The sequence below is a fragment of the Ranitomeya imitator genome, chromosome 1 (genome assembly GCF_032444005.1).
Source record: "Ranitomeya imitator isolate aRanImi1 chromosome 1, aRanImi1.pri, whole genome shotgun sequence".
In the NCBI taxonomy this organism is placed as follows: Eukaryota; Metazoa; Chordata; class Amphibia; order Anura; family Dendrobatidae; genus Ranitomeya; species Ranitomeya imitator.
The window spans coordinates 800,095,998-800,123,462 of record NC_091282.1 but is presented as its reverse complement, the minus strand read 5'-3'; the positions used below and the strand labels follow the sequence as shown (position 1 = coordinate 800,123,462).

Genomic DNA, 27,465 nt, shown 5'->3' with positions numbered 1-27,465 from the left:
TGTAAAAAGTTTATGGATGGAAGCCTCCAGTAGGAATGAAGTCTTAGATGTGAACCCAGCTGAAGAACAATGCTTCCCCGGCTAACCAACATCAATGTCAATACCCATTATTAGCCGGAGTTGGATCCCACTTGGCATCTGCCGACACTATGTGCAATTACCGCAAGACCCGTTGTAAAGGGAAGCAGCACAGCCCCAATACTCATCCATTGATTAGTTGAGATGGAGGAATTGCTGCAGTTACTAATGGTTGGCTTTACCATGAGATATGGAGACTCCTGACCCTCAACTAGTCAGTGAATCTGCCCCCGACGAACAGACATGGGACCTTTATACTCCACCGCAGCCAAGTTCTCTCCATCCACTTCCCCATTTGTCTCCTATGGGTTTTCACGTCTTGAAAACCAGAATCGTACTTTTCTAATGTTGCTCCTGCTTAAAGCAGATGGGTCGTTCTAGACGTAGACTGCAGCTTTATAGGAAATGGAAGACCAGCGAAACATAAGTGGATATTGATCTCCTATAAATCTATAGTATATCCATGAAATATACCATAAATATCCAAGCATTTAGTCCACCTGAATACAGCAGCCACCCACTAAGCGCCACCCAACTGCATTATCTCTGCTTGCTGTCACTCATTGGAAACCTTCTTCATTACCTTCGAGTGGAGACTGTCTAATTCCCATTCATTTGTTTAAACATCCGATCACCTCACTAGTGAAAGCAGTGGGCAACAGGGCTCCTTTCTCATGACAGGTGCAAACCTCATTGCTGGAACCCCCCCCATTTTATACATGTACGGAATAACGCATAGATATGACACATGCACTTTGTGGGTACAGTCCTTTAATCTCTTTAGGACTCGCCCTGAAATCTCTTCCTCGTAGCCTTCATTGGGGGTCGGGGAGGGGGCAGGGTGCATCAGTTCCTGTGCTCCCTTCAATGAAGCAAATGAGAAAGAGTAAAACACTCAAAACCCCAAACCTACAATCCCAAGATAAGATATTATGATGGACTATAGCTTGAAGTCGACCCAGATTAGTATTTGACAATACCTAGAAAGATAAAAAGAGAAGAAGAAGGCCAAATCAACCACAACATGTACCGGCCCCGATACAACCCGGGCTGGCGCAAAAAAAAAAAAAAAAATAGAAACAAAGGTTATTTTTGGGAAATAAATGTATTTACAGTATTAAAATACAAAAAGTACGCCTGGTGGAAGATAACACAGGTAGGAAACTCGTGACCAACAATTCCGATCAACCCAAGTATCCAGTCATCAGGAGGCGCCCGTGGGTCAGATCACCCTCCGTGGGTCAGACCGTCCTCCGTGCGTAGTGAGAAGATCATGGAGGAGGAGTGGGGATGGGACAGGCACAACTTCATGCGGAGATCTCCATGCAGCTGCTCCCTGAATAACACTAAGGTCAGGGGATCGCCACCGTCTGCTGCGGATCCATTACATCTGTACATCGGGGTAATCGTGGATAGACGGCAATCCTGTGTTATAAACCTATCATTCATCAACAGCTACTACAGGGTGGAGGACGAGCAGTGCCGACCACTTGGGCACTTCTAATAGGATCCTTTAAAAAGGGGGGGAGGTGGGGTGATAAAAAAAGAAATAAATAAAAGATTTTTGGGGGCCTAAATTCCTTTTTAGGGGCATCTGCCACCTGTTGCCCAGGTCAGTTCTATCAGTTCCAAGCTCATTGGCCAAGCTAAAACCATGAGGGATGGGTGTGAAGGGGGATCTCTACATTCTACGACTGAGCACCAATTTCTGTAACCGACCTAACAAAAAAAAAAGAAAAACAAAAAAACAAACAATGAACGACTGGCAGTATAACCCCCATTCCCCCCCATCCCTCAACCTCCTCACCCCCCCCTCAAAAAAATGACTAAAATGGATCGAATTAACACTAGCGTAAATCACGTCTACTAAATCGGTGCTACATGATTTCAATACAGCGATATACGGGTACAATTATACAAAAAAAATGGCGTTAACATCTTAAAAAAAAAAAAAAAAAAATATACAACAAAAACAAAGATTTCAAAACAAAACCTATTATAAAGAGTTTGTTTGTGTTTTTTTTTCTTTTCAATTTTTCTATTTTTTTCAACTTTTTTTTTTTTTTTTTTTTACAGGAAAAAATACTTTTAAAGTATGCATTTAGTACAGTAAGTGTCCATTCTTTTAAAGAAAATCTACTGCAAGCAAAAGAAAATAAAATAACCTCCAGAATTAAATCACATAACAATACTAAGCATCCCCTCCAAAAGAGTGTACAATATGCACACTTAAAACAAAAATATATATATATAAAAAATAAAATTAAAAAAAAAAAAAAAAATTTGAACAGGTGAAAAGATTTTCAGCCGAAATGTCCGATGTGGTAGAAAGGTCTGGATGTAAATATGAGACCCGTCTCTCCTGACCGGTGGGAAGGGAGGGCACTTTACAAAATACACTTGAAAACTGGAAAGCGGGAAACCGAGTGTCGTAACACTGGATTGTGGGGTCGTTTCCGTACTACAGGACTTTTTTCTTTTATCAAAATTGTCACAGGTGAGTAGGCGGCTTCTTTTAAAATGGATCCCTGGAATTCATGTACAAATGGAAGGCATATTCCTGTCATACGCCTGAAAAGATGCCGCCTCCGCCACGGGGTAAAGACGTCTTTGTTTGTGAAGGGTTACTGGTTATTTTTGGCTTTGGCGTGTGTTAAAATGTGAGATTTCAGATTGGTCGACTGGGCAAATTTCTTGTTGCAGCCGTCAAATGGGCACACGTAGGGCCGGTCGCCGGTGTGAATCCGCACGTGGGTGCGCAAATTGAAGTCCAATGAGAATCGCTTTCCACAGCCTTCAAATGTGCACTGGGAAGAAGAGGACAAAGAACAACGGTCACACCACCTAGAAGACAAATCTGAACCGACAGCAAAATCCTGAAAAAAGGACCTTTGACAATGACAGAGCGCCTCCCTCTGGAGGACCTGGCACATGCAGGCATTACATTGTCAGCCTATGGCTCTCAGAGCACAACATGCAATACTTGGTTTTCCCTGCGGGGGTGCTGCAGCTGGTTTTCAGAGGATCTGTCTAAGAAAAAGGGATAACAAAAGCAGACGCCTCCTTTACTGCTACCAACATGCAGCGCGTATATATAATGGGCCCGGATCCTACCTGAAATGGTTTCTCGCCGGTATGAACCAGCTGGTGTCTTTTGAGTTTCGAGCTTTCGACAAAGGCTTTTCCACATTCGGCGCAGACGTGAACCCGTGGACCATGTGTGTGTAAGTGTTTCCTCATGGCGGAGTTATCCCTGAACATTTTTGTACATCCCTGAAAGAGACAACAGGTCAGTAATTCAAGGAGGCTGTAGACATGAAATCGTTGTCCGCTGAGCCCCCTGAGTGACCCCCAACCTGTGAGTGCTGTGAACAGGCCAGGTCTGCACTCACCGCAGTCCAGAGTATTGGTTGCCTGTCTCTAATAGTTCAGAGTCCAGTCCTTCCAGGAGACAAAGCTGCTTGTGATTAGAGGTTACCTATTGTGCTGCCGCTAGGTGGGGTCCAGATCCTGAGACCCCCAATGATTACTGAAATCACAGCTCTGAAGGGAGCGGCTCCTGCACAACTGAGCGCAGAGCGGTACAGACCACTACACTGACTAGTGAGCCCGCACAATGCTCCGGCAGGTCTGGTGCACTTCACAGCGGTGACATAAGCACTTGTTGGGGGTCTCATGACTATGTTATTTTTTACCTAAGTGGTGAAAAAAATTCCAAACTTTGCTAAAAAAAAAAAAAAAAATTGCGCCATTTTCCGATACTCGTAGCGTCTCCATTTTTCGAGATCTGGGGTTGGTTGAGGGCTTATTCTTTGCGTGCCGAGATTACGTTTTTAATTATAGCATTTTGGTGCAGATACGTTCTTTTGATTGCCCGTTATTGCATTTTAATGCAATGTCGCGACCAACAAAAAAACGTAATTCTGGCGTTTCTAATTTTTTTCTCGCTACGCTGTTTAGCGATCAGGTTAATGCTTTTTTTTTAATTGATAGATCGGGCGATTCTGAGCGCGGCGATACCAAATATGTGTAGATTTGATTTTTTGATTGATTTATTTTGATTGGGGCGAAAGGGGGGTGATTTAAACTTTTATATTTTTTTTATTTTTTTCACATTTTTTTAAACTTTTTTTATTTTTACTTTTGCCATGCTTCAATAGCCTCCATGGGAGGCTAGAAGCAGGCACAACTCGATCGGCTCTGCTACATAGCAGCGATCTGCTGTTCGCTGCTATGTAGCAGAAATGGAGGTGTGCTGTGAGCGCCGACCACAGGGTGGCGCTCACAGCTGCCGGGGATCAGTAACCATAGATGTCTCAAGGACCTCTATGGTTACAATGTAGACGCATCGCCGACCTCCGATCATGTGACGGGTCGGCGATGCCGTGATTTCCGGCCGGATGCGGTAGTTAAATGCCGCTGTCTGTGTTTGACAGCGGCATTTAACTAGTTAATAGGGGCGGGCAGATCGCGATTCTGCCCGCGCCTATTACGGGCACATGTCAGCTGTTCAAAACAGCTGACATGTCCCGGCTTTGATGCGGGTTCACCGCCGTAGCCCGCATCAAAGCGGGGCTTCTGACCTCGGACGTACTATCCCGTCCGAGGTCAGAAAGGGGTTAAAGAAGTTCTGTCTATAGTCCATATAATTGGACACTAAGCATGTCTTCTAAGGTTGGGGGCACAAATTCTGGGGCAGCAGAGCATCAAAAGGTGCACTTCCCACTATCAGCACTGCAACTACATAGGGTAGAGACTGGGGCACTGGAAATGTTCCCCTGCAGATATCGCCCTTTGCGCAGGCGTCGATCCTAATTTGCTGCAGGACTGACAAGCTGCAACGTGTCCTACATTGTGTGCGGATTTATCGGCCTCATGTGGATGATTTGTGCAGTAAATTGCTGCCGTCGTTCAATGCAGAATTGGCGCCAAATACCAACAACATGTGAAACAACCCCCCCCTTCAACTGTGCAATTTTCTCTGCGGCTTTGTTACCTCTCTCGGGTGCTGGGGGGGTTCAAGCTCACCTTATGGGGGCACGCAATTGTCCTCGGAGCATCATCTTCTTTGATTTTTCTTGGCTTCATTCTGTAAAAAAAAAAAAAAAAAAAAAAATTGTATTGTTAAACATTAAAAAAGAGAAACAATCCTACAAATAAATAAATAAAAAAAAAACACAATTCGAAATCTAGAAGAGAGCTCAAAACCCCAAACCAACAAATCTTCTATTATCCAAACTGTGACCATAAAGAACTGTCTGTATCGGTCTCAGGAAGTCATGGAACCACTGACGCAGACTACTTGCCCATTCTGCCACTTCTGAGGGGCACAGTTTACTCCCATCATTGTAAAGAAGGGGATTTAATTACCTTGCAAACTCAGCCAGCTGCTTGGGATCAGACAGGTCGATGCCCGGTATCCCCCCAGGTGGGAGTTTCTTTCCCGTCATGTACTCGGAGTAATCGGGTGGAGAGTTCTCTCCAATAATCTGTTCCTCCACCACTGTCTCATGGTCAATGTCCTTCTTATCATCTGGAAGGAAGCAGAAGAAGAGACGGATAATTCCAAGGTCTCAATGTACAACTCGCTCTAGATCTGGAGAAGTCACCCGTCACTGCGATCCACAGCTCAGAGGGCAGCGAGCCAAGAGAAGAGACCCCCTGACCGAACCTGCCCTCACATACCGATAACACTGGTCGCATTCATCAACACTAAACATTATGGCTGTCCGACCACTAACACTCACATCCCCTCCCCAGGCTGCGCATGTGTCCTTTATAGTGGAGCTATCAAGTCACACAGAGACAAGTCCGTCATGGTCACCGGAGGAGATCCGAGCCCTGGGACCTCCACCCGGATCAGCGAGGGGCTCATCATGGGCAGAAACATATCTAGGGGTGTGCAGAGTGTCTGTACATAGTCTGTAGTACGGCTCCGAACCCCGGCACATGGCGGGCTGGTGACCTTCCTACGCAGCACATAGTCGAGGTGTTGATACCTGCCAGCTGATATTTTAGCTGTGCACCCCTGGCTGCAGTCTGAGCCTATGGCCGCTCACAGGAGGACAAGGACCAGAGGTCACAGCCGCCCGTCACCGCTCTGTGCGCACGCAGCAGAGCTCAGGCCTTCCATTCCGGCACAATGTCACAGCACTCGGCCAGCAGCATTGTACAACATCTGTCCCACCAAGAACTGGAAAATAAAGGCGGCACAAACAAATAAACCATCATTTTCCCAGCAATATAGACAATCTCCAGCACTGAGCCGCCACATAGTGCACACCATACAAAACTGTAACAGCGACATAACGACCGCTCCAGACAAAGTACCCCAATATCAATGTGTTACAATAGTGTAAAGTTTCCCAGTGGCGCCCCCACAGTACAGAGGACTAATTATCAGGCCCATGGTGGCCTCTACCTAAAGCCCTTATGTACAGATATACAGCACAGAACGCAATATTATACTCTGACCGCGCAGCAGACATCCTGTTACCACCATGCAGGACAGCAGATGGGAAGCCTGGCGCTTCGCGGCCTTCGGGTGCAGCCACAGGACTGTTAATGTGGTGTAACCACAAGGCCCCCCACGTATACGATCACTCACATGAGACATGGAGGGTCCGTCATCCCAGCCACATTACCAGGACAATATGAAGAGCAGAAGCCAATGCCGGACAATCCGAACCATACAGATTGTAAGTTCTCAGCACGGACATATGGATACAAAGGATTGGGCATGTTACCATGAGACATGCCTGATCCCTCCTCCCCTACTATCGAGGGCAAGTCAGGACACACAGATGATCAGGCAGTCTGGCTGATATTACTCTAATTTGTATGGCCACCATAACTTATTTCTGCTTACATGGCATGCTGGGAGTTATGGTGTCTACCATGCCTTTACCACACAACATTTGACACACTGAACACAAGAGTACACAAAGCCCCCCACTGCTCCACCCGCAGATATCAGATCGATCCATGCCCTGGAAATGGGAATAGTAGATAGGGTACAGATATAAAAGCCTCCCTACAGATGTAGCAGGCTGAACATGTCACTGGCATCTCATCTTTGCTTTTAGTTCAAACACCACATAAAGGCAACACACGAATAAGCAGACACCGCGTGTAATATGTGTGCGTGTAATATAGGCGTGTGCGTATAATATATGCGTGTGTGCGTATAATATATGCGAGTGTGTGTAATGTGTGTGTGATAGGGAGTATAAAAATATTTGATGCCATCATGGCCCCAATCATGCTGTATGGCAGTGAAGTCTGGGGCCCTCAAACATACCCAGATTGGTCAAGGTGGGATTCAAGCCCAACAGAAATATTCCACCTGGAATTCTGAAAACACCTTCTCAAGGTCCACCGGAGCACCTCCAACAGTGCCTGTCGGGATGAGCTGGGCAGATTCCCTCTACACCTAGAAGTCCTGAAGAGGGCGCTGTCCTTCCAGGCAAACCTACAGAGTAGCAACCCAAGCTATCATCACCATAAAGGCTATGCTACATATAGGTGGTCCCCACAAACCAGGACCCCCGGAACAGCTCACCCAAACCCAACCTGACCGAACCATCAACCAAAACAACCTGACAAAAGCCACAATCAGAAAGATGGTAGAGGAGGGGCAGGAGAGGTACGACAGTGACTGGAGGAAGGATATCATCACCTCTCAGAAACTGACCATGTCCCGGAGACTACAGACTGGCTCCATATCTGAAGAAACTCCCATTCCAGAGACTGAGCCGGTATAGACTCAGTTCCCACAATTTGGCCATCAAAGACAGGAATACAAGCCCAGGGAGGCCAGACTGTGTCCAAACTGCAAACTGAGGAGACCCACTTCCTGCAACACCGCACCAAAAATTCAGCAGTGAGGGACACTCATTTCAGGAGACCCTCCGAACTCTTACAGAATTTCAGCTCCGTGAAGAGAAAACATATCCTGCTGGGGGAAGAAAAGAGCGCCGCGCAGTATGCGAGAGCGCCGCGCAGTATGCGAGAGCGCCGCGCAGTATGCGAGAGCGCCGCGCAGTATGCGAGAGCGCAGCGCAGACCGCGAGAGTGGGGGAGAGAGCGCAGCACTGACCCCCATAAAGAAGCTAACGCGAAACGTGCGTTGGGGAGCCTTCTGCAGCCAGGTTCTGTATTAGTTAGTACTTTTTCTCTCCTCTTTGTTACTAATGATTGAATAACACTATGCACCTTAAACCTGTGTACTATGCTGTTTATACTCTGGTACAAATACTACATAGAACTATATGCAGCACTAGCAAGCATTAAAAACAGCACTACTATTATGTGAAGGGTGCATAAGGTTTTGTATGAGGAGTGTGCCTTTTAGTTCTTTGGTTCTCTCACTACTATGTGATTCATCCTACTTTGTTGGAAATTATTTGGTGAATAGATTAGCACAAATGGCTTACTGACCCTCGTTTAATATCACTAAACCACTTGAATTTATTGCTTTAAGAAGTCTAGTGATGTAGGGAGTCATTACTTATTGGAAAATCCTATGTTTACGTACTTACGTCGAACTTTACAAGCACTAACCGCATTAACTTTTTTTCAAAAATTGGATTTTATTAATGTTGATTCCTCCTCTGTCCTAACTTAGCAACAAGAAACCAACTTATCTAAAAGAAAATATTGTACACATATTTTGGCAAGAATATTCCTGTGTTTGCAGATCCATTTGGTGTATACCCACTGAAAAATATATAATTTTTTTTAAAAGTGTTTGTTCTATAGTGTTTAATAAAGATTCTGACCTCTCCGGTACCGGAAATATCAGGACGTGTGAAAGAGACCTTATAGCGGATTTTTATGTTTGGCTGCTGTCACACACTAAAAGACTGTTTTTATTGCAAAAAATCGTTTTTGCATCACTATATTTTGAGAGCTATAATATTTCCATATTTTGGCCCACAGAGTCATGTGAGGTCTTGTTTTTTGCGGGACGAGTTGACATTTTTATTGGTACCATTTTCGGGCACATGACATTTTTTGGGCACTTTTTATTCCGATTTTGGTTAGGCAGAATGAACAAAAACCAGCAATTCATGAATTTCTTTTGTGGGGTGCATTCATATCGTTCTATGTGTGATATACAACGGTTTTATTTTTCGAGTCAGTACGATTACAGCGATACCTCATTTATATCATTGGAGAAGAAAAAGAGAGGCAGCACTCACCGATCTTCCGAGACAGGTAATTTATTGACTCACAATAAAATCTTCACGACCGGTGGTGTTCATGCATAAAGTGCGGCAAGCCTGACGACGGCCGTTTCGCGCCTGACTGGCACTTCTACGGGTCAGGCGCGAAACGGCAGTCATCAGGCTTGCCACACTTTATGCATGAACACCCCCGGTCGTGAAGATTTTATTGTGAGTCAATAAATTACCTGTCTCGGAAGATCGGTGAGTGCTGCCTCTCTATTTCTTCTCCATTGGAATACTTCATATGTTCATTCGGCACAGCACCCGGGATCTGAAGACCTGGACTCCCACGCTGCAGGTGAGCAGTTTCAGCTACGTCGATGGAGCTGTGGTGAGGGTTCTTCTGACTGCTTCATTTATATAATTGTTTTATGTTTTGGCACTTTTTACACAAACTATTTTATATAAAAATAAATTATTTTTGCATCCCTTTATTCTGAGAGCTATAACTTATTTTTCCGCTTATGGAGCGGTTTGGGGGTTTATTTTTTGCAGGACAAGATGACGTTTTCAGCGGTACCATGATTATTTATATCCGTCTTTTTTGGTCATGTGTTATTTCACTTTTTGTTCGGCGGTATGATGATAAAGCACTATTTTCTGCCTTTATTTTTTATGGTGTTCACTAAAGGGGTCAACTGGTGGGACTGTTATAGCTCGGGTCGTTGCAAACACGGCAATACCAAATATGCGTACTTTCATGGTATAGTTTTATTCATTAAAATATTTAGAGATAGAATAAATATTGATTTTTTTATTATTTTTGATTTTTTAAAAATATTTTTACAATTATTATTTTTTTTTAATTTTCTACGTTGTCCCACTATGGGACAATCATTTTTTGCAGGCCGATCGCTTCTAAAGTTTGCAGATGAAGCAGCAACTGCAAGCCATAGAAGCTGTCAGCGCTACACTGAAAGGGAGACTTGGTGATCATGCACTGCGCATGATCACCAAGTTTCCTAGCTCTGGTGACCCGGATGTCGTCATGACGACTTCGGGTCACCATGGCAACGATCTGGAGCCCGTGTCATGCCGCAGGGTCTTCGATCCAAAGGCAGAGGGGCAGTCAGCCCCTGTGCCGGCTTCCGGAATGCTGCGATCGTGCTCGATCGCAGTATTTCGAGGGTTAAAGTGCTGGGTGCCAGTTGTAAGAATCAGCTGACACCCTGCGGCGATCGGCCATGCACCCGCAGTGATTGCAGCCGATCGCTCAGACGTGCTATTCCGTCCATAGTCAAATTGGCTGAGGTCACATGGACGGAATAGTACGTCTGATGTCAGAAAGGGGTTAAACGTATACTCCACCACATCTTGACTGAAAAAAACAAAAAAAAAAACAAATGTAGGAATGTTTGCAAATTTAATAAAAAAGAAAAACTGAAATATCACATGGTCATAAGTATTCAGAGCCTTTGCTCAGTATTGAGTAGAAGCACCCTTTGAGCTAGTACAGCCATGAGTCTTTCTTGGGAATGATGGAACAAGCTTTTCACACCTGGATTTGGAGATCTTCTGCCATTCTTCCTTGCAGATCCTCTCCAGTTCAATCAGGTTGGATGGTGAACGTTGGTGGACAGCCATTTCAGGTCTCTCCAGAGATGCTCAATTGGGTTTAGGTCAGGGGTCTGGCTGGGCCAGTCAAGAATGGTCACAGAGTTGTTCTGAAGCCACTCCTTTGCTATTTTAGCTGTGTGCTTGGGGTCATTGTCTTGTTGGAAGGTGAACCTTCGGCAAAGTCTGAGGTCCAGAGCACTCTGGAAGAGGTTTTCATCCAGGATATCTCTGTACTTGGTCGCATTCATGTTTCCTTCAATGACAACCAGTCGTCCTGTCCCTGCAGCTGAAAAACACCCCCATAACATGATGCTGCCACCACCATGTTTCACTGTTGGGATTGTATTGGGCAGGTGAGGAGCAGTGCCTGGTTGTCTCCACACATACCGCTTAGAATTGTCACCAAAAAGGTCTATCTTTGTCTCATCAGACCAGAGAATCCTGTTTCTCAGTCTGGGAGTCCTTCATGTGTTTTATTAGTAAAATCTATGCAGGCTTTCATGTGTCTTGCACTGAGGAGAGGCTTCCGTCAGGCCAATCTCCCATAAAGGCCCGACTGGTGGAGGGCTGCAGTGATAGCTGACTTTGTGGAACTTTCTCCCATCTCCCTACTGTATTTCTGGAGCTCAGCCACAGTGCTCTCAGGGTTCTTCTTTACCTATCTCACCAAGGCTCTTCTCCCACAATTGCTCAGTTTGGCTGGACAGTTAGGTCTAGGAAGACTTCTGGTGGTCCCAAACTTCTTCCATTTAAGGATTATGGAGGCCACTGTGCTCCTATGAATCTTGAATACTGCAGAAATTCTGTTGTAACCTTGGCCAGATCTGTCTTGCCACAATTCTGTCTCCGAGCTCTTTGGCCAGTTCCTTTGACCTCATGATCCTCCTTTGGTCTGACATGCACTGTGAGCTGTGAGGTCTTATATAGACTGGTGTGTGCCTTTCCAAATCAAGTCCTATCAGTTTAATTAAACATAGCTGGACTCCAATGAAGTAGTAGAACCATCTTAAGGAGGATCACAAGGAAATGGACAGCATGTGACTTAAATTTGAGTGTCTTCTTTCTTTATTAAATTTGCAAAAATTACTACATTTCTGTTTTTCAGTCAAGATGGGGTGCAGAGTGTACATTAATGTGAAAAAAAATGTAACTTTCTTGAATTTACCAAATGGCTGCAATGAGACAGTGAAAACTTTAACCCCTTTCTGACATTAGACGTACTATCCCGTTGAGGTGACCTGGGCCTGTATGACCATCGACGGGATACTACTTCATATGCGATCAGCTGCGCTCACGGGGGAAGTGCGACCAATCCGAGGCCGGGTGTCAGCCGATTATCACAGCTAACATCCGGCACTCTGACAGGAGAGCTCCTGACACTTTAACCTCTGGAACACTGCGATCAAACAAGATCGCAGCGTTACGGTGGCATAGGGAAGCATCGTGCAGGGAGGGTGCTTCCTGCGTGCTTCCTTGAGACCATCAGAACAGTTCCGTAGGCCTGCTCCCTGCAGGCCGCCGGATCCAAGATGGCCGCAGGGTCCTTCCGGGTCCTGCAGGGAGGTTGCTTGTCAGTGCCTGCTCAGAGCAGGTGCCGGCAAGCCTCTGCACTGCCTGTCAGATCGCTGATCTGACACAGTGCTCTGCAAAGTGACAGCGCTCTGCAAAGTGTCAGATCAGCGATCTGACACTATATAGTGATGTCCCACCCTGGGACAATGTAAAAAAGTAATAAGACAATGTGTAAAAAATTTTTTTTTTAAAATTCCCAAATAAAGAAAAATAAAAATATTGTTCAAATAAATAAATTTCTTTCTGTAAATGAAAAAAAAACAAAACAAAAGTACACATATTTAGTATTGCCGCGTCCGTAACGACCTGACCTATAAAAATGTCCCACCAGTTAACCCCTTCAGTGAACACCGTAAAAAAAAGAAGCAAAAAATCCTTTAATATCATACTGCCGAACAAAAGTGGAATAAAACGCAATCAAAAAGATGGATATAAATAAACATGAGGTATCGCTGTAATTGTACTGACCCGAAGAATAAAACTGCATTATCAATTTTACCAAACACGGAACGGTATAAACGCCCCCGCCCCAAAAGAAATTCATGAATTGCTGGTTTTTGTTCATTCTGCCAAACGAAAATAGGAATAAAAAGCGATCAAAAAATGTCAAGTGCCCGAAAATTTTACCAATAAAAACATCAACTCGTCCCGCAAAAAAACAAGACCTCACATGACTCTGGCCAAAATATGGAAAAACTATAGCTCAGAATGTGGTTTGCAAAAACTATTTTTTTGCAATAAAAAGCATCTTTTAGTGTGTGACAACTGCCAATCATAAAAACCAGATATAAATAGTAAATCAAACTCCCTTTATCACAGCCTTAGTTAGGGAGAAATAATAAAAAAAATTTATTTCCATTTTCCAATTAGGGTTAGGGTTGGGGCTAGAGCTGGTGTTAGGATTACATTTACAGTTGGGTTAGGGGTGTGTTGGGGTTAGGGGTGTGATTAGGGTTGGGGTGGAGTTAGAATTGGGGGGTTTCCACTGTTTAGGCACATCATGGGCTCTGCAAACGCAACATGACGTCCGATCTCAATTCCATTAAATTCTGAGTTGAAAAAGTAAAACGGCGCGCCTTCCCTTCTGAGCTCTCCCATGCGCCCAAACAGTGGTTTACCCCCACATATGGGGTATCAGCGTACTCAGGACAAATTGCAGAACATTTGAGCCCCAATTTCTCCTGTTATCCTTGGGAAAATACAAAGTTGGGGGTGAAAAGATAATTTTTTTCTGAAAAAAAAACAATGTTTTATTTTATTTTTACGGCTCTACATTATAAACTTCTGTGAAGCACTTGGGGGATCAAAGTGCTCACCACATATCTAGATAAGTTCCTCAGGGAGGAGACGCTCGGGAACAACGCGATCACCTCGTGTTGTTCTGAGGGTCTCAGGGAGGCACGCAGGGAGCCCCCTCGCTCCGCAATGCTTCCCAATGCCACCGGAACGCTGCGATCATGTTTGTTAAAGTGCCAGATGTCAGCTGCAATAATCAGCTGACACCCGGCCACGGTCCACCCATGAGCGCGGCTGATTGCATATGACGTACTACCCCGTCGATGGTCAAACGGGCACAGGTCACCTTGACGGGATAGTACGTCTAATGTCAGAAAGGGGTTCAGTATTTTGCATGACATATCTCTCTGATTTAAGGGCATTTGCAAAATTTTCATCAAATTTCAGTTTTTTTAACAAATAAATGGAAGTAATATCCAATAAATGTTACCACTATCATGAAGTACAATATACCGTATGTCAGGAGAAAACAAAGTCAGAATCACTAGGATCCGTTGAAGCGTTCCAGAGGTATAACCTCATAAAGGGACAGTGGTCAGAATTGTAAAAATTGGCCCGGTCATTAACGTCCAAACCACCCTTGGGTTAAAGGGGTCTGAATACTTTCAGTGCCCACTGTAATGTATATATGTATGATATATATATATATATATATATATATATATATATATATGTATGATATATATATATATATATATATATATATATATATATGTATGATATATATATATATATATATATATATATATATATAGATATATATATATATATATGTATATAGATATATATGTATATAGATAGATATATACACACACATACTAGATGGTGGCCAGATTCTAACGCATCGGGTATTCTAGAATATGCATGTCCACGTAGTATATTGTCCAGCCACGTAGTATATTGCCCAGCCACGTAGTATATTGCCCAGCCACATAGCATATTGCCCAGCCACATAGCATATTGCCCAGCCACATATATTGTCCAGCCACGTAGTATATTGCCCAGCGACGTAGTATATTGTCCAGCCACGTAGTATATTGCCCAGCCACGTATATTGTCCAGCCACGTAGTATATTGCCCAGCCACGTAGCATATTGCCCAGCCACGTAGCATATTGCCCAGCCACGTAGCATATTGCCCAGCCACGTAGCATATTGCCCAGCCACGTAGCATATTGCCCAGCCACGTAGTATATTGCCCAGCCACGTAGTATATTGCCCAGCCACGTAGTATATTGCACAGCCACGTATGTCACAGGTTAAAAAATAAACATATACTCACCTTCCGAGGGAGCCCTTGTAGTCATGTCGCCTGTGTGCGGTGCACTCGGCAGCTTTCGGTCTCAGGGTTGGTAGCGCAGGACCTGTGATGACGTTGCGGTCACATGACCATAACGTCATGGCAGGTCCTTCTCGCGCAGGACCTGTGATGAGGTTGTGGTCACATGACGGTGACTTCATGGCAGGTCCTTGTCGCATATCATCCTTGCCACCGGAACCTGCCGCTTGCATGGAGCGGTTACCGGAGCGTCGCGAGGAGCGGGAAAGGTGGCGGAAGGTGAGTATATAATGATTTTTTAAAATTTTTTTTAAATTATTTTTAACATTAGATCCTCTTACTATTGACGCTGCATAGGCAGCATCAATAGTAAAAACTTGGTCACACAGGGTTAATAGCGGCGGTAACGGAGTGAGTTACCCGTGGCATAACACGGTCCGTTACCACTGTCATTAACCCTGTGTGACGCTGTCACACCTCACCACTCAATGGGGGTGGTCTGTTGTCCCTTCTCATTCTCCGGTCCTCTACCAGAGGCCTGGGAGTAAAACCCCTTAGTGACAGAGCCAATTTGCAGCTTAATGACAGAATTTTTACAATTCTGACCACTGTCACTTTGTGGTTATAACTCTGGAACGCTGGAATGTTTTTTCGTGACATATTGTACTTCATGTTAGTGGTAAAAGTTCTTTGATATGTGTGTTTACGAAAAAAAACAAAACAGAAATATGGCGAAAAATTTGAATTTGTATGCCTTTAAAGGGAACCTGTCACCCCCAAAATGGAAGATGACCTAAGCCCACCGGCGTCAGGGGCTTATCTACAGCATTCTGTAATTCAGGCGCCGGGAAAGGTCAGAGAGGCCCGGCGCCTGCGCACTGCAGTACTTTGTCTGCCCTCAACAGGGCAAAGTACGCCTGTGCCGGAGCCTCAGCGCGAATACAAGAAGAGGACGTCATCAAATGAAGATAGGAGGCCCCGGACCGCGATGCCCATCGGCCTGGACCACAGCGGGACCGCCCCTGGGTGAGTATAATCTAACCTCTTTTTCTCCTCTTTCAGGATACATCGGGGGCTTATCTACAGCATTCCAAAATGCTGTATATAATCCCCTGATGGTGGGGGCTGCAGTTTATATGTGAAAAATGAGGTGACAGATTCCCTTTAAATTGCAGTAATCCAGAATGCTGTACATAAGCCCCTGATGCCGGTGGGCTTAGCTAACCTTCGATTTTGGTGGTGACAGGTTCCCTTTAAATCAGAGAGAGGTGTCACACAAAATAGTTAATAAATAACATTTCCCACATGTCTAATTTACATCAGCACAATTTTGGAAACAATTTTTTTTTTTTTTTTGTTAGGACCTTATAGGGGTTAAAAGTTGACCAGTGATTTCTGATTTTTTTTTTAGGGATCACCTCACATTTGAAGTGGCTTTGGGGGGGGTCAATATAACAGAAAATACCCAAAAGTGACACCATTCTAAAAACTGTGCAAAACCACATTCAAGAAGTTTATTAACCTTTCAGGTGCTTCACGAAAACTAAAGCAATGTAGAAGGAAAAAATGAACATTTTACTTTTTTCACAAAAAATGTACTTTGCAACTAATTTTTTTTTTTATTTTCACAGGGTTATCGGGAGAAAATGGACCACAAAATTTGTTGTGCAATTTCTCCAGAGTACGCCAATACCTCATATGTGGGGGAATGCCACTGTTTGGGCGCATGGCTGGGTTCAGAAGGGAGGGAGAACCATTTCACTTTTTGAACGCAAAATTGGCTGGAATCAATGATGGCGCAATGTCATGTTTGGAGACCCCCTGATGTGCCTAAACAGTGGAAACCCCCCAGTTCTAAAGGTACCGTCACACTCAGCGACGCTGCAGCGATATAGACAACGAGCCGACCGCTGGAGCGTCACTGTTTAGGTCGCTGTAGAGACGTCAAACACAGCAACTCCAGAACGATGCAGGAGCGATCCAGTGACGTAACGGCGACTCACTTATCTTTCTCGCTGGTTGTTAGCTCCATGTAAAACATTGCTGGTATCGTTGCTTTTGATGTCAAACACGACGATATACGCCGACCTGACGAACAAATAAAGTTCTGGACTTCTAGCTCCGACCAGCGATGTCACAGCGGGATCCAGATCACTGCTGCGTGTCAAACACAATGAGATCACTATCCAGGACGCTGCAACGTCACGGATCGTTGTCGTTCTCGTTGGAAAGTTGCCGAGTGTGAAGGTACCTTAACTCCAGCCCTAACCCCAATCTTCACTTTAGCTCAACTCTAACCCTAATGAAAATAAAAAAAAACAAACAATGTATTTCATTATTTTCCCCAATCCAAGGGGGTGATCAAAATGAACTAATAGGAAAATCTTCCTATTGTTGCTGGCCGGCAGATATCGGCGGGCGCACCGTGCATGCGCCCACCATTTTCTCCCTGAAGAAGACACCAGGGGACATCGCTGGGGGATTCCTGGACAGAGGTACGGGGGGAGGGATACCGGGGGACCCCATTTCTCTCTCTCCTCTGATGTGCGATCACATCAGTGGAGAGAGAAATTAAATAGCAAATCAGACTTTTTTCTGCGGCCGCCGTTATACCGTTAATAACGGCCATCGCAACACCGAATCATGTTCTCTGGGGTATCAGCTACCCCCGGTAACACATGCATGGAGGGGCTGTTTGTTGTGCTCTCCATGCATGTGTTGTGTCACACAGCCGTGACACATATCTACGGCACAGGACAGCTAATTATCGGGAGAGCTCCAGGTATCCGGGTTACCGATGCAGCTATTCTGGAAGTGCTACAGCTATTCGGATAAGCAGTTATACGAAGCTATTCGATCATCCCTAAAACGGAGTTCACATTCCCTAGCCATACCCAGGCCTGATTACTGTCACACCCCTTCTCAATTAGGTAATCACTTAAATAGGACCTGCCTGAGGCCGGTTTCACACGTCAGTGGCTCCGGTACGTGAGGTGACAGTTTCCTCATGTACCGGAGACACTGACTCAAGTAGACACATTGAAATCAATGTGTCTCTGCACATGTCAGCGTGTTTTCACGGACCCATAGGGGTGAAGCCACATATTCATGACTGTAATGGGCGGCCCCACGTGACCGCTCATACAGGAGAAGCTGCGGCGAGGACAGGACGCTGCGAGGGAGCCGGGTGAGTATTTTATTACCAGCGGGCGGGCGCACAGGAAATGGGAGGGGGTGGGGATGGGGATCTTTATTTAAAACACGAAAAAAAAAAAAAAAAAAGGATTTTTCATATCTTCTTTCCAGCGAACGCTGCTGGAGAGAAGATATGAATGGCGGCTTCAGCACCAGATGCAGGGGACAGCGCTTATCTGTGGTACCCAGTCGGCACATGGGCGACACACGTGTGCCGCACATGTGCCACACGGATGGCCTATGTGAGCTCACGGACACGGATAACTCTGGTACCGAAATTATCTGGACGTGTGGGACAGGCCTGACAAGGTGAAGTACACCAAAAGATCCTGAAAAGCTATACATCATGCCACAATCCAAAGAAATTCTGGAACAAATGAGAAACAAAGTAATTGGCTATAAAGCCATTTCTAAAGCTTTGGGACTCCAGCGAACCACAGCGAGAGCCATTATCCATTAATGGCAAAAACAAGGAAAAGTGGTGAACCGTCCCAGGAGTGGCACGCCAACCAAAATTAGAACGCAGAGATAACTAATCCAAGAGGTCACAAAACATCCCACAACAACATCTAAATAACTGCTGGCCTCACTTGCCTCAGGTAAGGTCAGTGTTCATGACTCCAACATAAGAAAGAGACTGGGAAAAAATGGCCTGCATGGCAGAGTTCCAAGACACAAACCACTGCTGAGCAATAAGTCTCCTCTCAGTTTTTCCAGAAAACATCTTGATGATCTCAGACTTTTGGGAGAATACTCTGTGGACTGACAAGACAAAAGTGAACCTTTTTGGAAAGCACAGGACCCATCACATTTGGCGTAGAAATAACAGCATTTCAGAAAAGTAACATCACACCGAGAGTAAAATATGATGGTGGTAGTAGTGTGGTCTGGGAATGTTTTGCAGCTTCAGGACCTGCTCTAATGCTATAGATAAGCCCCCGATGTAACCTGAAAGATGAGAAAAAGGTTAGATTATACTCACCCAGGGGCGGTCCCGCTGTGGTTCGGTCCGGGGCCTCCCATCTTCATGCGATGACGTCCTCTTCCTTGCTTCTGTTGCGGCTCCGGCACAGGTGTACTGATCTGTCCTATTGAGGGCAGAGCAAACTACTGCAGTGCGCAGGTAAAGGCCAGAGAGGCCCGGCGCCAGCGCACTGCAGTACGTTGCTCTGCCCTCAACAGGACAAATCAGTACACCTGTGCCGGAGCCGCAACAGAAGCAAGGAAGAGGACGTCAACGCATGAAGATGGGAGGCCCCGGACCCAAAATGCAGGGGATAGCCCCTGGGTGAGTATAATATAACTTGTTTATCTTATCTTTCAGGTTACATCAGGGGCTTAGCTATAGCAATACAGAGTGCTGTAGATAAGCCCCTAATGGCGGTGGCCGCAGCTTATAGGCGGAAAATGAGGTGACAGATTCCCTTTAACTGTTGTGCCGTTCTGTCCCGACACAGGGAGGTCACAGATGCTCCTGCCGGTGATTCAGCTGCCTGTGCTGACGCGACGGGGAGGGACTGCCGAAGTCATTCTGATTGACAGCGGGTACACCCAGTTAGGCAGTGGGAATCTGGCTGTCAATCAGAATGACCTTTGAAGTTCCGCCCCGTCAACAGAGGTCTGGAAAAGAAGCCTCCGCTTTCTAGACTAACGGGGCAGACAGGAAAATTTCAATTACCTGCTTGTTAGTGCTTAGATACATTTTTTGTAAAGCCACTAATATACCTTTTAAAGGGAATCTGTCACCCCAAAAATTGCCTATAAGTAAAGGTCACCGGCATCAGGGGCTTATCTACAGCAATCTGTAATGCTGTACATAAGCCCCCGATGTAACCTGAAACATAAGAAAAACAGGTTATATTATACTCACCCAGGGGCGATCCGGTCCGATGGGTGCCGCAGACCGGGACCGGCGCCTCCCATCTTCATGCAATGACGTTCTCTTCTTGTCGCAGCTCCTGTGCAGGCGTACTTTGTCTGCCCTCGGTACACACACGCTTGAAAGGTGTATAGATCTCCTGCCCCCGGTACACACACACACACTGCTCGGTGTATAGATCTCCTGCCCCCGGTACACACACTGCTCGGTGTATAGATCTCCTGCCCCCGGTACACACACGCTTGAAAGGTGTATAGATCTCCTGCCCCCGGTACACACACACACACTGCTCGGTGTATAGATCTCCTGCCCCCGGTACACACACTGCTCAGTGTATAGCTCTCCTGCCCCCGGTACAGACACAGTGCTCGGTGTATAGATCTCCTGCCCCCGGTACACAGTGCTCGGTGTATAGATCTCCTGCCCCCGGTACACAGTGCTCGGTGTATAGATCTCCTGCCCCCGGTACACACAGTGCTCGGTGTATAGATCTCCTGCCCCCGGTACACACAGTGCTCGGGGTATAGATCTCCTGCCCCCGGTACACACAGTGCTCGGTGTATAGATCTCCTGCCCCCGGTACACACACACACTGCTGGGTGTATAGATCTCCTGCCCCCGGTACACACAGTGCTCGGTGTATAGATCTCCTGCCCCCGGTACACACACAGTGCTCGGTGTATAGATGTCCTGCCCCCGGTACACACACAGTGCTCGGTGTATAGATGTCCTGCCCCCGGTACACACAGTGCTCGGTGTATAGATCTCCTGCTCCCGGTACACACACACTGCTCGGTGTATAGATCTCCTGCCCCCGGTACACACACTGCTCGGTGTATAGATCTCCTGCCCCCGGTACACACACACTGCTCGGTGTATAGATCTCCTGCCCCCGGTACACACAGTGCTCGGGGTATAGATCTCCTGCCCCCGGTACACACACACTGCTCGGTGTATAGATCTCCTGCCCCCGGTACACACACTGCTCGGTGTATAGATCTCCTGCCCTCGGTACACACACACTGCTCGGTGTATAGATCTCCTGCCCCCGGTACACACAGTGCTCGGGGTATAGATCTCCTGCCCCCGGTACACACAGTGCTCGGTGTATAGATCTCCTGCCCCCGGTACACACACACACTGCTCGGTGTATAGATCTCCTGTCCCCGGTACACACAGACACACTGCTCGGTGTATAGATCTCCTGCCCCCGGTACACACAGACACACTGCTCGGTGTATAGATCTCCTGCCCCCGGTACACACAGACACACTGCTCGGTGTATAGATCTCCTGCCCCCGGTACACACAGACACACTGCTCGGTGTATAGATCTCCTGTCCCCGGTACACACAGACACACTGCTCGGTGTATAGATCTCCTGTCCCCGGTACACACAGACACACTGCTCGGTGTATAGATCTCCTGTCCCCGGTACACACAGACACACTGCTCGGTGTATAGATCTCCTGCCCCCGGTACACACACTGCTCGGTGTATAGATCTCCTGTCCCCGGTACACACAGACACACTGCTCGGTGTATAGATCTCCTGCCCCCGGTACACACAGACACACTGCTCGGTGTATAGATCTCCTGCCCCCGGTACACACAGACACACTGCTCGGTGTATAGATCTCCTGCCCCCGGTACACACAGACACACTGCTCGGTGTATAGATCTCCTGTCCCCGGTACACACAGACACACTGCTCGGTGTATAGAACTCCTGCCCCCGGTACACACAGACACACTGCTCGGTGTGTAGATCTCCTGTCCCCGGTACACACAGACACACTGCTCGGTGTATAGATCTCCTGCCCCCGGTACACACAGACACACTGCTCGGTGTATAGATCTCCTGCCCCCGGTACACACAGACACACTGCTCGGTGTATAGATCTCCTGCCCCCGGTACACACAGACACACTGCTCGGTGTATAGATCTCCTGCCCCCGGTACACACAGACACACTGCTCGGTGTATAGATCTCCTGCCCCCGGTACACACAGACACACTGCTCGGTGTATAGATCTTCTGCCCCCGGTACACACAGACACACTGCTCGGTGTGTAGATCTCCTGCCCCCGGTACACACAGACACACTGCTCGGTGTGTAGATCTTCTGCCCCCGGTACGCACAGACACACTGCTCGGTGTGTAGATCTCCTGCCCCCGGTACGCACAGACACACTGCTCGGTGTGTAGATCTCCTGCCCCCGGTACGCACAGACACACTGCTCGGTGTATAGATCTCCTGCCCCCGGTACACACAGACACACTGCTCGGTGTATAGATCTCCTGCCCCCGGTACACACAGACACACTGCTCGGTGTATAGATCTCCTGCCCCCGGTACACACAGACACACTGCTCGGTGTATAGATCTCCTGCCCCCGGTACACACAGACACACTGCTCGGTGTATAGATCTCCTGTCCCCGGTACACACAGACACACTGCTCGGTGTATAGATCTCCTGCCCCCGGTACACACAGACACACTGCTCGGTGTATAGATCTCCTGCCCCCGGTACACACAGACACACTGCTCGGTGTATAGATCTCCTGCCCCCGGTACACACAGACACACTGCTCGGTGTATAGATCTCCTGCCCCCGGTACACACAGACACACTGCTCGGTGTATAGATCTCCTGCCCCCGGTACACACAGACACACTGCTCGGTGTATAGATCTCCTGCCCCCGGTACACACACACACACTGCTCGGTGTATAGATCTCCTGCCCCCGGTACACACAGACACACTGCTCGGTGTATAGATCTCCTGCCCCCGGTACACACAGACACACTGCTCGGTGTATAGATCTCCTGCCCCCGGTACACACAGACACACTGCTCGGTGTATAGATCTCCTGCCCCCGGTACACACAGACACACTGCTCGGTGTATAGATCTTCTGCCCCCGGTACACACAGACACACTGCTCGGTGTGTAGATCTCCTGCCCCCGGTACACACAGACACACTGCTCGGTGTGTAGATCTTCTGCCCCCGGTACGCACAGACACACTGCTCGGTGTGTAGATCTCCTGCCCCCGGTACGCACAGACACACTGCTCGGTGTGTAGATCTCCTGCCCCCGGTACGCACAGACACACTGCTCGGTGTATAGATCTCCTGCCCCCGGTACACACAGACACACTGCTCGGTGTATAGATCTCCTGCCCCCGGTACACACAGACACACTGCTCGGTGTATAGATCTCCTGCCCCCGGTACACACAGACACACTGCTCGGTGTATAGATCTCCTGCCCCCGGTACACACAGACACACTGCTCGGTGTATAGATCTCCTGTCCCCGGTACACACAGACACACTGCTCGGTGTATAGATCTCCTGCCCCCGGTACACACAGACACACTGCTCGGTGTATAGATCTCCTGCCCCCGGTACACACAGACACACTGCTCGGTGTATAGATCTCCTGCCCCCGGTACACACAGACACACTGCTCGGTGTATAGATCTCCTGCCCCCGGTACACACAGACACACTGCTCGGTGTATAGATCTCCTGCCCCCGGTACACACAGACACACTGCTCGGTGTATAGATCTCCTGCCCCCGGTACACACACACACACTGCTCGGTGTATAGATCTCCTGCCCCCGGTACACACAGACACACTGCTCGGTGTATAGATCTCCTGCCCCCGGTACACACAGACACACTGCTCGGTGTATAGATCTCCTGCCCCCGGTACACACAGACACACTGCTCGGTGTATAGATCTCCTGCCCCCGGTACACACAGACACACTGCTCGGTGTATAGATCTCCTGCCCCCGGTACACACAGACACACTGCTCGGTGTATAGATCTCCTGCCCCCGGTACACACAGACACACTGCTCGGTGTATAGATCTCCTGCCCCCAGTACACACAGACACACTGCTCGGTGTATAGATCTCCTGCCCCCAGTACACACAGACACACTGCTCGGTGTATAGATCTCCTGCCCCCGGTACACACAGAAACACTGCTCGGTGTATAGATCTCCTGCCCCCAGTACACACAGACACACTGCTCGGTGTATAGATCTCCTGCCCCCGGTACACACAGACACACTGCTCGGTGTATAGATCTCCTGTCCCCGGTACACACAGACACACTGCTCGGTGTATAGATCTCCTGCCCCCGGTACACACAGACACACTGCTCGGTGTATAGATCTCCTGTCCCCGGTACACACAGACACACTGCTCGGTGTATAGATCTCCTGCCCCCGGTACACACAGACACACTGCTCGGTGTATAGATCTCCTGCCCCCGGTACACACAGACACACTGCTCGGTGTATAGATCTCCTGCCCCCGGTACACACAGACACACTGCTCGGTGTATAGATCTCCTGCCCCCGGTACACACAGACACACTGCTCGGTGTATAGATCTCCTGCCCCCGGTACACACAGACACACTGCTCGGTGTATAGATCTCCTGCCTCCAGTACACACAGACACACTGCTCGGTGTATAGATCTCCTGCCCCCGGTACACACAGACACACTGCTCGGTGTATAGATCTCCTGCCCCCAGTACACACAGACACACTGCTCGGTGTATAGATCTCCTGCCCCCGGTACACACAGACACACTGCTCGGTGTATAGATCTCCTGTCCCCGGTACACACAGACACACTGCTCGGTGTATAGATCTCCTGCCCCCGGTACACACAGACACACTGCTCGGTGTATAGATCTCCTGTCCCCGGTACACACAGACACACTGCTCGGTGTATAGATCTCCTGCCCCCGGTACACACAGACACACTGCTCGGTGTATAGATCTCCTGCCCCCGGTACACACAGACACACTGCTCGGTGTATAGATCTCCTGCCCCCGGTACACACAGACACACTGCTCGGTGTATAGATCTCCTGTCCCTGGTACACACAGACACACTGCTCGGTGTGTAGATCTCCTGCCCCCGGTACACACAGACACACTGCTCGGTGTATAGATCTCCTGCCCCCGGTACACACAGACACACTGCTCGGTGTATAGATCTCCTGTCCCTGGTACACACAGACACACTGCTCGGTGTATAGATCTCCTGCCCCCGGTACACACAGACACACTGCTCGGTGTATAGATCTCCTGTCCCCGGTACACACAGACACACTGCTCGGTGTATAGATCTCCTGCCCCCAGTACACACAGACACACTGCTCGGTGTATAGATCTCCTGCCCCCGGTACACACAGACACACTGCTCGGTGTATAGATCTCCTGTCCCCGGTACACACAGACACACTGCTCGGTGTATAGATCTCCTGTCCCCGGTACACACACACTGCTGTGTACACACATCTCTACAGTGACGGTGCCCGGTCCCGGAGATCAGCCATGGCGCCGCCCCTCCCCCGTCTCCTCATGAAGTGCGCCATTGCGGCCTAGTCCCGGGCCTCCGCCTCCTCCCGCCGCCATGTTCCGCCGCCATCTTCCCCGGCTCAGTCTCTCCCTCTCACACACGGCCATGTTTTTTTCGGCTCCGCCATACTGTCCAGCGAACATGGCGGCGCCCAGCACACGTCGGCTGCAGTCGGCTCCCGGCCGCGCTCACTCACCCGAGGCCCACATGGTGACGGAGAACTCGCCCTCCAGGGTCTTGATCTGCACCTGCTTCTGCTCCCATTTGCGGCCCGCGGCCTCGGCGCCGCTCAGGTATCCGCTCTTCTTGCTGCTCTTCTTGCCGCTGCCGCCTTTCTTCACGCTGCGGCCTCCGGAGCTCTTCCCGGCCACCGTCACCAGCGTCTGCTCGATGTACTCGTCGTCCCCGCTAGGGGTCGGCACCGGGATGACGATCTGGTCGTCGTCGTAGCCGCCGTCCGCCCGCAGGTCCGAGTCATCGCCGCCCACCACCTCCTCCCGGGTCTGCACCAGGATCACCTCCTGATGGTGGTGGTGGTGGTGCACGTCCGGGTCCAGCGGCTGCAGCGCGATCATCGGCTGGTGGTGGTGATGGTGGTGGTGAAGGGGGTCGTCTTCATCGTCCTCGTCGTCGACCACACTGACCACGGTGGTCTCGATCGTCTCCACCGGGATAGATTCCACCTCGATCTCGTGCAGCTCCACCAGCTCGGCCGGCATTTCCGAGCCGTCGGCGGCGATATACAGCGTGTCGCCCGACGCCATCGTCCTGTCCCCCCCAGTCCCGATTTTTCCGTGTTTTTTTCCGGATTATTTATTATTATATTTTTTTTCTTCGTCCTCCTTCAATACAAATAGCAACTCCAGCCCGCAAATCTCGCCGCCGTCCGCTCCGGCATCATCTCGCGAGAGCAGACATTTCAACGGCCGCGCTGCTGCTGGGAGGAGGCGGCGGGCGGCATCCTGGCATCTGGGGGGCGGAGCCGCCAGCTGCGGGGACAGGGGTCACGTGCTCTGGCCGCGTCACGTGCTGTCGGGGACGTCACGAGCCGTCAGTGTCTGTGCGCGGGCGGCGTTACCTCAGCGGTGACACCTGACAGGCTGAGCCCACGCACGATCCTCCTCCAGTTCTCTGTTTTACTATTTGTACCAATAAAGTTTGATAATTTTATGTTGAGAACTTGTCATTTCTGCGAGATATAGATGAACCAATCAGATGAACGCTTTCCAAATGGAAATGAAAGCAGCTTTCTGATTGGTTGCTATGGGCAACTCAGCTGTTTTTCGTGTTTCTTTTCTTTATTTTGACATGTTTGCTGTCAATGAATGGAAACTTTGTGATGGTCGCGCATGTGCCAGTTACAGCCAGACTGGGCTGTAGTGGTTCCTGTGTGGCCCCTGAATATGTGGCCCCTGACTATGGCTGAGTTATTCAGCCGCCAGCTCGCCTTTCCAGCAATCAGAATGCTTAGTGCCGCTGTCGGCTGACTATGCGTTCATTGTGGCACCCCCCAATGCCAACCTGAAAGCGGGGTGCCCATGGGTCCGCCGGCTGAAGACTCCTGTTGCTGGAATCCTGGTACTTCTATGATCTCTGTATAATGCCAAGTGCTATATGTAGTAAGAGTGACCCAGCAATGACGGGTTAAAAAATGAAGGGAAACATAAAAATAATATGTAAAAAAACCTTCCCAATTTCCCTCTCTCAAAATAAAGAAATAATCGGTATCTGTCTGAAAAAGTCAGATTTATCAAGATTAAATACTTAGCTTGTAATACCCCCAGAAAGCGCAATTGAAAGATGGCTACATATGTCTATTTCCATTTTATTTAAAAAAAAAAAATGATATTTAATTTTGTGACTTTGTTTTTAGGTGAAAAAACAAACACAACCATAATACCAATGTGTTCAACCCATAACGTAATTGTAGGGAGTTAATAAAGTATGGTTTCTCCTTCAAATTTCTGTTTATGTAACACATTTTTCACCTTT

At 48.1% G+C, this 27,465-nt stretch overlaps 1 protein-coding gene across 1 annotated transcript; it reads right to left on the bottom strand.

Annotated features, from left to right (window-relative positions):
- Positions 1-1,164: 1,164 nt before the first annotated feature.
- YY1 (YY1 transcription factor) lies at positions 1,165-26,425 on the bottom strand. Its single transcript, XM_069738381.1, has 5 exons — positions 25,670-26,425; positions 5,449-5,611; positions 5,107-5,167; positions 3,193-3,351; positions 1,165-2,885 (listed from the first exon to the last, which is right to left on the bottom strand). The coding sequence occupies exons 1-5, from the start codon at positions 26,235-26,237 to the stop codon at positions 2,703-2,705; spliced, it is 1,134 nt and encodes a 377-aa protein (XP_069594482.1). The 5' UTR covers positions 26,238-26,425; the 3' UTR covers positions 1,165-2,702.
- Positions 26,426-27,465: the final 1,040 nt, after the last annotated feature.

Bases quoted from the DNA above. Each gene is read 5' to 3' on its own strand.
- YY1 (XM_069738381.1), bottom strand. From the start codon at position 26,237: ATGGCGTCGGGCGACACGCTGTATATCGCCGCCGACGGCTCGGAAATG. The intron at 5,612-25,669 runs GTGAGTGAGCGC...GCTTCCTTCCAG, and splicing joins CGTCACCATGTGGGCCTCGG to ATGATAAGAAGGACATTGAC. The intron at 3,352-5,106 runs GTGAGCTTGAAC...TGTCTCTTTCAG, and splicing joins CAATTGCGTGCCCCCATAAG to GGATGTACAAAAATGTTCAG.